The sequence below is a fragment of the Lonchura striata genome, chromosome 2 (assembly GCF_050655825.1).
Source record: "Lonchura striata isolate lonStrDom1 chromosome 2, ASM5065582v1, whole genome shotgun sequence".
Lineage (NCBI taxonomy): Eukaryota > Metazoa > Chordata > Aves > Passeriformes > Estrildidae > Lonchura > Lonchura striata.
The window spans coordinates 122269714-122282077 of NC_140704.1; the positions used below are offsets into that span (position 1 = coordinate 122269714).

Consider the following 12364-nt stretch of genomic DNA (forward strand, 5'->3'; position numbering starts at 1 on the left):
ATATGATCTAGCATTTCACACCACTAGAGGGACCCATAAGCATTCCAATTTCACATCTATTCCCATCAAACCATTAAGAAATGCACTATATTAGATCCATGAATGTTTGTGGGTTTTTTTAATTAAGTCCTGCTATTTACCTCTCTTGTCTATTTACCACTCATAGTTTGAATTTTAAAATATTTTTACAACATTCAGTCCTCAAGTATTATATAAAACTATTACTTCATATGGAAGATATAATTTTAGTAAGGATTTTAAAGTTACATAAAAAGACCAGTTTAGACTACTGGGGTCTAAATTACCTCATTATACTTCCTGTCTTTCTTAGAACCACTTAGAAGACTCATTTAGCATCACTGTAAGGCACTCCACCACTTCTTCTGCTTAAAAAAATATGAAGCCATACTGTTTTTATTTCAATGTACAGAATATAACTATATACACATTCATAAACATTTTTTTATTTTCCAAATATTTTCCATTATTTTTCAAATAATAATGACTGCTGGAAAATATGCTGTGGGTTAAGGATTAATGAAATAAACATAGCTTTGCAAGTGTCTTCTGAGTGGAATTGGGGAAAAGTTTCAAGAAAGTCTAGTAGTACTACAACTCTATTAAAAACTCTAGTGGCTTTCATCAGATGCTCCTGGATGGAGGGGAAGTGCTAGGCATCACCATCACCAAAGATAACTTTTCCTGAAGGGTCTTACAGAACAAAAGGATCTCACTGCCTTAGCAAAGCACAGAGCTACAGAACCATAGAATAACTTAGGTGGGAAGGGACAGAAGAGACTTCTGAACGTTCTTTAGTCCAATCCTCTGCTCAAAGCAGAGATAATTTGAGGGAATTTGCTCAAAGTCAAGAGATTAGACTACTTCAGTATGAAATAAGCACCAATTCTCCAATGGCACTTATTGTAAGTCATTGCACAGCAGTAGGAAGTGTAAAAAGACCATCATGAAAAGGTATGTACAGGACTTTACTAATTTATCTCTTTTTAATTTTGGCTCATCTTAAAATTTCTGTAAACATCTCAGGAAAGATACAAAATTAAGTTAATTAAACACTGCCATTTCTGTGCTTGAATGAATAACACTTTGTAATAATCTCAGGACTAGGAAACTACATACAAGGCAGTTTTCCATACCAGTTCACTGAATCATACACCCAGCAATCCTGCAGTTGTGTTTTTGGGGATTTTTTAACCCTAATCCACTCATTGGGCACAGCAAATCTGCAATTCACAACAGCATACTGTGAACTAAGAAATGTCACTGAAGCTAAATATGTAGAGGAATATCATCAGAACACAAATATACAAAATATATACAAACACAGCCTTTTCAAAATGGGTTATGCCATGTTAGTCAAGATACTGATCCTCCTGAAGAACATGACATATAATGGTTCAAACTGTTTTCCCAAAAGGATAATATATTTCAGATCATTGCCAAATCATTTTCTTGCTATCTTCCCAGAAAAACTCACCTCTCGTCAGTGTCCTAGAAATCTTCAGTTCTACAGTAAACAAATGACAGAACCCTCAACTCAACTTTTTTTGTCTATTTTTCATCACCAGAAATAAAAGAAGAATTGCAAAGTAACCCATCATGGTTAAGAGAAAATAAATTTCCTTTACCAGTCTATATGATGGTCAATACAAAAAGTCAAACTGAGAGCAGAGGTGAGAATTCTTATATATTTTCTACCAAATTGTCCAGCATATAAAAAAAAAAGCCTGTCCAAATAAGGTACTTGGAGAAAGAACACATTGCAGAGGTTCAGAATAAACAGGAAAAAAATTAGAATGTATATCTGTCTTCTTCTATGGTCAAACTTAAGCCACCAATGAAATACAGAGTGGCCTGAACCTGTGCAAGACCCCAGAGCACACACATTGTTTTACAGTAACTTGGAAAGAAGAAACTGTAGGCAAAACAAGTCTCTCGAATAATGAAAGAAAAAAAACAAACCTGACCTATATTCTCAATTAGAACTTTTTATCCCCAAACCTTCCTTAACCAAGCTCACTTCAAGCTCACTATTTTCATTTGGCCAATACAACTGTATTTGGAGCATTTTCTGTGATTTCCCTCTGTGTAACTGCATTCTCCAAACTAAATCAAAGTCAAAATTTCTCTCACATTGTGGAACGCAGTTTATTTGAATAATCTGGACTGTGAATAATTAGAAGACAAATTCAGTATTGCAGCAGTCACAGAAAGGCAGCTTTTGAAGTAATGTCTCAAGCACAAGCTTTTTACTGCATAGTGATGGTATTTTCAAAAGGAAACTTCAAGCTATGATCACATGAGTCTTCCTGCATTACTTTACTCATTGTGAAACTCACCCTTCTTCATGGTAGACCACTGAACAAGACAGGCAATTACTATTAAATATAACCAAATAGGTAATTCCTCTAGTTTCTTGAAACAAAAAAGGGCATTGAAATTAATCTGGACCCTGCAAAAGTCCAAAAGCATCATTAGCTGCTGCTACACAAGAATTTTTCAAATTGTTTCAGGCAATCAATTTGCATTTCTACTTTTGTCTCTTCTTTGAATTCTGGTGTCTCAGCCAAGGGAAGTCTAAATTCACTGTTCAAGGTAAACATTTTCAAACAGTTCATGAGCTAAGAACCAGAAAGTTAAAAACAGCCTTGAAAGAGCACATGCTGACATTTTTGCCAGATCTCAGAATAGCTTATATGTTCCACAAATGGTAATTTCCAAGTAACCAGTCTTAAAGTTGTATAATAATGGGAAACTCTGAAATTTCACCATGTATTTGCACTCTAAAGGAAGAGAACTAGGTTTGTTCATCACCTATAAAAATATCTCTTTCTTTCTTTCTAAAAAGGCTCCATACACAGCTAATCAGAAGAATAATCTAAGTCTCAATGAAGTCTTATACTGTACCCATTACACTATATGCAAGCAACTATTTTCTTCAAAACTGAGCATTCCTGAATGTTACCAAACACATACTGATTCATTCAAATTCCCTTCTTCTTTCTAAGATATTTTAACTCATAGATGTGACAGATTTGGTTATCTATAAAGCACAAAACAGAGCCCCATGTGTTGGCAACATCATCATCTCCCTACAGAAGTATGCTCAGATGAGACTTACAGGAGAGAATTCTAAAAGCCTTTTTGACAAGATCTTACTTATTCTAGGCCAGGCTCAAAAGGATAAACAAGAAGAAAACCATGCTTCTTCCCTGCAAAACCAAAGTATTCATTTTTTCTATCTGGTTCCTCCAGACTATATCCAACAACCCTTTCCTAAAAGGAAGCTTAAAAGCATTAATTTCAGCTGTGTCTGCATATGACAAACCTTAATATTTTTTTTCTGTTATCTTAATTATTTATTTGATCTTTATTCATTTTGGCTTTAGTGTACATATCACTATGCGCACTCACTGTTTGGGTTTTTTTTTTCAGGAGAAACAGAGAGTGATTAGGCCACATAATATGTGCCTTTTTTTGTGCATGCTAGGAACACCGCCAATAATCAAAATTTCTTACATGTAGTGTGTATACATACATAGGTATAAATAAAAATAGACATTATTGACAACTTCTCAATATCAAGAAAACCAAAGCCTAAAACTTTACTGCTGGTTTACTATTTCTGAAAAACAGAATATTTTATCTTGCCACTTACCAATTCCTCTACCAAAGATTTTGTTTCACATTAGCTTTTATCAACATATTCTGACAACACTGAAGACTGAATTACTGTCTACAATGTCTCAAGTAATGTAAAGAAAATTCTGAGGTCACATGTAAACCATAGCCTATTTGTAAACCAGAAGACAGTAAGAGTGATTATAACCACTGTGATCACTTTTTCAGTAACTTCCCTGAAAACCAAAAATACATGCTGTATTCTCACTGGGAACTGCAAAACTCCCTTCTTGTTTCTCATGGGGTCAAAAGTATATCCCGTGTTCTACAGTCAATTCAATAAAACATTACAATGTATGCATTTTACTGTGCAACAGTGAGTTCAGAGGAAGAAAGCTGTCTGGCTGCTCTCTCTTTTCCAGGAATGGTGGATTTAAAATGCTATCTTGACGTTATGCCCATGATACCATGCAGGCATAACCAAGAGAACATAGTAGCAGAAAACTTACTAACTGATAACATTAACCAACTGCCAACCAACAAAAAGAATATAATCTTGACTTTCCACATTCACCATGAAGCAGTGTTGTTAAAACAACAAATTGTAATTCCTGCAATTACCTATAAAAAGGAGCCTTCTGGAATAACAGATAATGTAGATAGAAGGAAAACTACCATAGAACAAAGCTTAATCATCAGTCAAATCCTGCTTTTAATAATCTTCAGATATGACTCCCATTCCACTGTCTCTCACAAAGGTATTTTTTCAACCATCTTCCTAAAATCAAACTTTTCAAAAGTTACTGTTGAGAATACTTCTAGACAGGTTAAAAAACTGAATATTCATGTATCAATTACAGAATTCTGAGATGAAGATATAGATGCTGAGCTTATAATGCCCAAGAAGATACATAAGTTGTCTTGAGAAATAAGCACTGACAAACTTTACTTTGGCAACACTGGTTGAAGTTTTAAGTTCAAATAATGTTATGAAGCAAAGTAGTGCATTTAAAATTCACTACTCTTCCAAATTACCAATAAAATACTGGGTTAAGAGCCTATCAATAAATATTAGAAAAGAGATTGGTCAGCATATTATTAGCTACCCCTGCTGAAAGACATTCAACTTCTTCTCAAAACATCATTGACAGGAAAAGAAAATGCTGAACAACCAAAGTTAGCCAAGCAAAACACGGAATAACATTAATGCTTCAGCACTGTGACTGACAGCCACTACATAAGTCCTATGCAAAACACGTAAGCAATGATCATTGCAAAATATTTAGAACCACAGAATATAGCTAGTGGCTAGTACAAGAAAGCTACAGTGAAACTACACAAACACAATGGAGGAAGCATGTCCATGCATTAACTGATGTTCAGGATACAGGTGTGGTAGGGAGGAAAAAAAAAGGCAACATTCAGATGGTTTAGTCTGCCTCAGCTGTAGAAGAGACCCTTTCCAGTTCAGTATTTGCCCCAACGAAAGAAGAGCTCACTGACTCCTCTCACATGTTATTGCTCGAATGGGTGAATATTTTTCAGTCATTTACCACTATGTGGTAAAATCAACTCCTTCTGAAGTAACCAGGAGAGGGCAGAGGAGTGGGCAGGGAAAATATCCTAAAAATTAGGTCAAGTCTGATTCCTGCAACTTTTCTCTACTGGCAGTCACATCGTGCATTATTAAATCTCTTTAAAATTTAAAAAATTAAGGAAACACTCATCAGTTAGCATAACAGAGAGAATGAAAACATTTTATAGATAAATAAGAATCCCATATTTATGTAAATTACTAGATAACCTACTGATATGGTGAGAGATTGTGCTGAATTTCTGACTTTGAAAGAAACTCCGCAATGTGGCAGGAGCCCGGAAGTCAAAGACTATCTGTTCAACAAGCTACAGTCCTAAGTGCAAAAAATCTGACAACTCTGAAAACTAACATAGCAACTGACTTGAGAGGGAAGTTAAAGCCAAATAATTCTTTGGGCCTCCTAGCAATATTTTTTGCTGTCATTAGACATCACGGGAGAAGTTGCTAAAAGCTGGTGGCTGTGTCTCAATAAGTAGGGGCAAGGAGAAAGGGTGTGAAAGTCCTTTTTCTGACTGGTCATGATCCGCCTGATGCACAGTCATCAGGATGGAAAGAACCAGTGTGTGACGAGCACCATAGAAAAGAGTTAATCAGACAAGGGCAATATTATCATATATTGACTGCCTTTTAACAGGCAGTTATTTGAATAGTTCTGTTAGTATTTTCCTATATCAGCATGAAATGCCACATATATTATACACAAAAAGACAATTATATCCTTCATAAATTGCATGCTATTTCTGCAAATAACTTATTATAGCAAATCAGGACTTGAGATGAAACTCTTATCCTCTTTATTGAAAAAATCTACATAGCACACTCTTCAAACTTTGTTTTCTCACCTATTTTTATGAAACTTTTGAATGAAACTAAGAGTTTAAGAGTTTTAGAAATTATCTACTTTTAAAAATAATAACTTCAGTTAAGATCAGAATGTAAGACCAGTTTCTGCCACTCATTTTTATTCATAAGGTAATTATAACAACCACACTTACTACCATGAAATTAGCGTTACTAAATCTCTCCATTGCGTTCAGAATACTTGGAATTGTGCTGATACAATGCTGGTATAAATCCTTTATGACACTTAATACCTTAATTATTGGCATAATTAACTTAAGACTCAGATCCCCTGCACTGCACTTTTGCTGCATATTGGTTTGATGGTGTCAAAACTTTATATTACCACAACTACTGATAAATTTAGTTGTAATAATATAGATGGATAATTTTACTTTTTTCTCTACAAAAATATTCTTCTTGTAACAATTCTGGGAAAAAAAAATATTCCTGAAACACATAATCAAAAAAAATTAGGCTGCCACTGTCTCCTAAAACTTTAATTTTTATTTAAGATCTGTCTCTGTCCAAAAATTTAAGTCCTAGCTACTCACTTGAGTAGATGTAAATGTTAATTCATTATGATTAGGTCAAGAATATTGATAATACTGTAATTCTGTTCAAGTGTCATCCTGAACAGAACCTTTTTAATGCTTTATAAAAACAGAAAAGTATTTTCCTCAACTGATTGTGTCTGACAAATAAGCACACAGCACACACATCAGTAGCTGTTTAGAAGATATGTCTTCATTTCCATATGGATTCAGGTCTAAATTCAATGAGTTTAAAATTATAATTTTTTTTTTTAATATTTAGCAGTGAAGATTTTCCTCTTCTATTTTTGGCAATGAGCTAGAATGAAAGCTTTTCCTAAGAAGTATAAAAAAATAGTCTTGTATAAGAGCTGCTAACTTTAGAGGCTCAGTAGTAAAAATTGAAGGAAGCCTTTGTTTATTTGTCAGTTATCTGCTTTTAAATACTTACAGTGAAAAATACGGAAATCAATGTATGGATGAGAACCTCTTCTCTCTGTTTCAAATCCTGCCCGACTTCTTACTCGCACATCTCCTAGAAACAGGGTCAAGAGTGAAATAAAAGTGTGGAAGAGTGGCAGAGATAAAATGCAAATGAACATAGCCTGGAGGGTTAAAGATTCATGTACTTAATGGAGGAGAGTAATTCAAACAATAGGCCTACTTTAATGCTTTTTGTTTTAAAGGTGAAATTCAAAACAAAGTTTGAAGACTTGTTAAACATGCAATCACATGCTTTCTTGCCAAAATCTCTCCTGCCTAAGCATACGTTGCCAGAAGCATGTGATAAGCATTCAGATGAAATTAGGAAGAGCTTGCTACACCAGTATGGTAAAAATGCACCTTAATATGACAGAAAACAAGAACATTTAAAGTTCATTTGTTCCTCAGTAACACACATACAACAATAACATTTTGTAGAATACAAAAAAGATTCAACTTCTAGGAATGGTAGCTTTTAGCAAATAAGCTAGTTACAATATGGTTTTATATTATATAGTATTTTCCCACTAGCATTTACTTACTTGTGCTCAGCTGTTTGAATATTACACAAGAGCCTATTAAAATACCAAAATTCAGTATTAAAATTTGATCAAACTATTTTGCACTGTAATTAGCTTCAACCTGAATCTTTTAGCATGCTACTTGATTTCTATTTATGCATTTTACCAACTGAAAGCTGATCAGTATTCTTTCGTTAGATAGTTGTATGTATTAATATAAGCAGTTCACCTGCATTAAAAACTTTCACTTAAAATCCTTTTGCAATTATAAATTTGGAGAAATCTCTGAGAATCAAGTGTAATACTGTTTCCCTCCTCAAACCCTGACAAAGAGAAATTTAAGATGTGCAATGTAGTTTCTAATTACAAAAATCCGTCAAGTGTTGTATTCGCCTCACTTCACACACAGCACTTCTCATATGAAACCAAAATAACTAATTAACAAAAAGCACTATGGTTGCGTTTATAATAACTAAATAAAAATATAGCTACTTATTTTTCATCAAGTCACAGGTATCTTGAGAGCATTTTTTCTTTTCTAACCTGCAATGTGTAATGCTGAAGCAGTCAACTTATCAGAAAATAGCTCAAGGTACTGACTCACACTTGAGTAATATGTTTTTAAATACTTAACAGGTATCTTTCTAGAGATACATATCTATAAACACTGACACATCTACAGTGATGCACTTCATATGAATGTTATCTTGTGAGGCATGCTGGAAGGACCACAAAAGGGTAAATAGGCCCAGGGCTTCCCTAAACATAGTAAAAACATGTGCCTTTCAGTTATTAATCCCTTTTTTTTTTGTTGGCTTTTTTTTTTTAACTGAAAACCTTAACTGAGCTGCAAGGGAAAGCAACCCAATTACTATATGCAAGTATTATTTTTCAGGCCACTTACTATATATTACTTATAAAGGCTTCAAGCTTTCATTTGAGCAGAGTGCAAGAGACTTGTCTCCTTCCAGGTAATACAGAGGCAGCAAATTGTAGAACTCTTCTGTTAGGCACAAGCAATTGGTGAATTTTATTTACAAAATGAATTAATAAAAATGAAAAAGAGAGGAAACTTTGGAAGAAAGCGGGCAAATGCATTAGTAGCTGTATATGAAAATAACAGTGTGCACAGAGGAAAATTCGACTTTCATTACCTTTCACTCATATTAATCTGGGTAATCAGGCATAGCTACAGCTGTGTGAATGAGTTCACCAGCTAAATTAAAAGAAAATAAAAGAGGATTTTTAGTGGAGCTAATTTTTTACAGAAAAGGTGATACAGCTTTTGTGATTTATTTTTACTTTAAAATGCAGCTTTTTACTTTTCAAATTTACAAACCACAGTACCAATTAGCAAATAGTTTCAGACTGTGTATCACTAGGTTGTTGCAGAAAATTTGTTTTAAGTGTCAGGAACAGGAAAAGTGCACAGAAAAATACCTGAAGACCAACATGGAATTCTGCAAATAACAAAATGAGCAGATGCATCTGATAAATGATGTCCAGAAAGTTTCTTTCTGCTTTATTCTTTTTCATTTACTACCTTGACTAACTGCATAGACTGAATAATAGTATCCCTGCTACCCTTGAAATGCCTGCAATGTTGAGAACTTTAGGGAGGAAAACAAGAAAAACTAAGTAAAATGAAGTAGTGCAACTGACTACATGACTTCAAACAGGAATTATTAGAATATCTATTACAGGAATATTTAGCCAAAGAAGGAATTGTATACTAAAAAGGCACATGGCAAACTAAGGAAAAGACAAATGTAATAAGATAAAGCTAAAATCAGTGTATTTACTTGCATACATATAAAATGTGAAATTCTCAGCAAGGAAAGCTAAATATTTTCATTACCTAGTTATTGAACAAAATTCTTTCTCCCTAATCATGGTAGAAGAAGCATTAACAACAGTATCTCAGTACTGATTATTTTTGATAGAATACAACTGGACTTATTCTGGAAAAATATACCCCTTCTACAAGACTGGAATTCATTACAGCAAACAAAGCAGAAAATTCTCTTGTGTCAAAACAAAGGCAAAAGAGACGTCTCCATTATCATGGTACAGGACATGCATTTTTCAATATTTCAGACAATAAATGTACTTGAAAAATATTGGTACAAGTGGAATTTGATGATACCATTCATCCATCTGAAGTTTCTAAATAAACAGAAGCAGAAAAAGGGATAACTGGCTGCACATTATGAAATAATGTGCTATTAGTACAATGAAACTAATCTCTAGTGCATATGTATAGTTAGTTCCAAAACATCCAGAAACACTGGATCATCATTATGCATTCACTCTTTGCTTAATGCAACTTGCAGAAGATTAATGGATCCCAAATGCACTCACTTCATTATACCTTCACACAACGTAACATGTTCACGTCAATTTGCTTGGGAAATCCTGCACAAGTGTTTTGCAACCCTGTGACTGTGAAGTCATGCAGAATTTAACTTTAAGGAAAAGACATATTTATCTTCACTGGGAACTTTACAAAAAAGCAGAAGATAGCTCAGATTTGTGATTACTTTTATCAAACAAAAGGACACTGTTACATAATTCCTTCAAACAGCAACAGAAATCCAACCTCAGAGCCAACCATTATTATGGTAGCTGAAAGAAAATTAAAATTCAACACATAAAACAAAAGAACTTATGAATCGTTTTTGTTTATTTAGACCCATATAAACATATTGAAATGCTTGCGCAATCTTTTTAAGCCATCAGATCCCACAGTCTGCTTACAGGGGAGGGTACAGAAGTGGCAGCAAGCTGAATGACAGCTTTTATCTGAAGTGTCTCTTCTTAAGCCACTTCCAGCCACACTGGAAAGATTCCCGTGTTACAGCTACAGAACACATTCAAGTTCAGCATCTTAATGATACCGGACTTCCAGGATCAATTTTTTTCCCTCTTTGAGAGTTTTGCTGATTCCAAAGAATCAAGAGAATGATTTTAAATATGTGAAACCTTCCTTTCCAAACTTTATTCTGAGCACAAAAATGATACAATATCTGATGGCTGAGTATTTAGCTAACTTTTTTTTTCAGAATTGTCCTGCATGATCAGGATCACTTGCATTTTTAAGACAAAGATCATACTGGCAGAAATTTAATTGAAGAGTAAATAAATAATTTTTTGATTTTTGATTTACATTCCTTCTTCCTTGAAGAAGGAATGTAAGAGGGAGATTTGCAGCTATGACTGAAAACTGAAAAGTAATTAGGGCTGCAACAAAACTTACCTTGAAATAGATTGTTTAATTCCTGCCCCTCTCTCAGATTCCTGCTCACACCACAAGGACAGCTCTGATACTTACGAGGCAGCTGAAATGCCACAGCTGACATCCCTGGACGTTAGGGTTACCCAGCACATACTTGGTGCTACCATAACACTGCAGTGTGGCACAGCAACAATGCAGCAGCTGCTTGGGGAGCTGAGGCCATCCGGAGCAGGGGCAGAAACCTCAGAGACCATGGAGGACAGCTGGGAGCAGAAATTGCGACAGCCACCTCAAGGTAAAGGACTCAAGTCAAAGCCATGAGGTTGTGAAGAGCAGGATTTTCAGACAGAATTACTAACGTCACAGATTAAAATTCCTATTAGATTTGTTGGAGAAACAGACGACAGGTCAGCTGAATGTGCCAGAATTAAAGAAAACAGAATACAACATAAAAAACACTACCGGAGAAGAGCATGCACATTATACAGTAGCTTTTCTCCAATGTTTCTTATTTGAAGTGATCAAGACCACTAAAGAAAGATAAATGCTCCGATTGTAGCTGAGAGGTTCATGCTTACCAATATAAGCAGCCAGTGCCCCACACTTTCTACCCCATGCACAGTAGAAAAACTTTCAGTCAATATAAAGCAACAAGAAAAAGAAACCAGAAAAGCAACAGAAAAATCAGGTATCAAGATTACACAGAAGCACTTACAAGATATTTTGAGAATTCCTCACAGTTGCTGAGAAAAGTGGTTGAGGCGATGCAGATGTTTTAGCCTTTCCAAGGTCTTAAAAGAAAAATTCTACAATGCTGCATCTGTATCTATATTTTAAAATACTAAATAAGCCACTCGGGAGTGGCTTAGTGTATATTTTGGGAATGAGGTATGACAGATGAGTCATTATAGTCAACGCTGTTTGTTTATATCGACACACTGATGAAGGCAGTTAGGAGTTAGCTTTTTATTTTTGCATATCCTAAAACAGGATCTTTTAAATTTAACCTGGACACACTGCCATAGCACAGAAATTCCTATTTACTTGGTGTAAATTAATTTCCATTGTATTACCATTGGAACAGCCTGAAAACATTGAATGAAGCAACTTCATAGCCAGCACAACTAAACAAAGGCAGAGGGAGTTATTGTAGATACTCTCAGCCTTACATTTTTGGTCTGCTAAGATAAACACCTTATCAAGGTGCATTTTATTAGTAGATAGAGTCTGTATGGAATAAAACCAACCAAGTAAAAGGCAAATCTTCTCATAACTGTGCCTAACTTCCCATTAAGTTACAGCTGAGGTTTCCTTACAGCTTATTCTGCTCAAATGTACTAAGATAAACAGAACAAAAACAAAACTCTACAATACTGTAGGTCAAGCAATGCTTCACATTTCTTGCAAAAAATTCTAATGGAACATATTAACCCTTCAATCTACTCGGATATGAATGTTTCTACATACTGATAAGTCCAACTGTTCAGCTTTCAGGCTGGTCTTTTTTACAGTCAAT

General features: G+C 34.7%; 1 protein-coding gene across 8 annotated transcripts in view; it reads right to left on the reverse strand.

Annotated features, from left to right (window-relative positions):
• The window catches only part of PDE7A (phosphodiesterase 7A), a 75159-nt gene that overhangs the window by 21682 nt on the left and 41113 nt on the right, over positions 1-12364 (reverse strand). For 2 of the 8 annotated variants that reach the window (XM_085572147.1, XM_085572144.1), the window contains exons 3-4: positions 7635-7667; positions 7061-7144 (exon numbers count right to left, since the gene is read on the reverse strand). The exons of 4 other annotated variants lie outside the window; for them this stretch is intronic. In XM_085572147.1, the coding sequence (XP_085428273.1) occupies positions 7061-7144; positions 7635-7667 (117 nt within the window). The remainder of the gene's footprint in view (positions 1-7060; positions 7145-7634; positions 7668-12364) is intronic. 2 more of the 8 variants (XM_021555616.3, XM_021555613.4) reach the window with 1 other exon arrangement.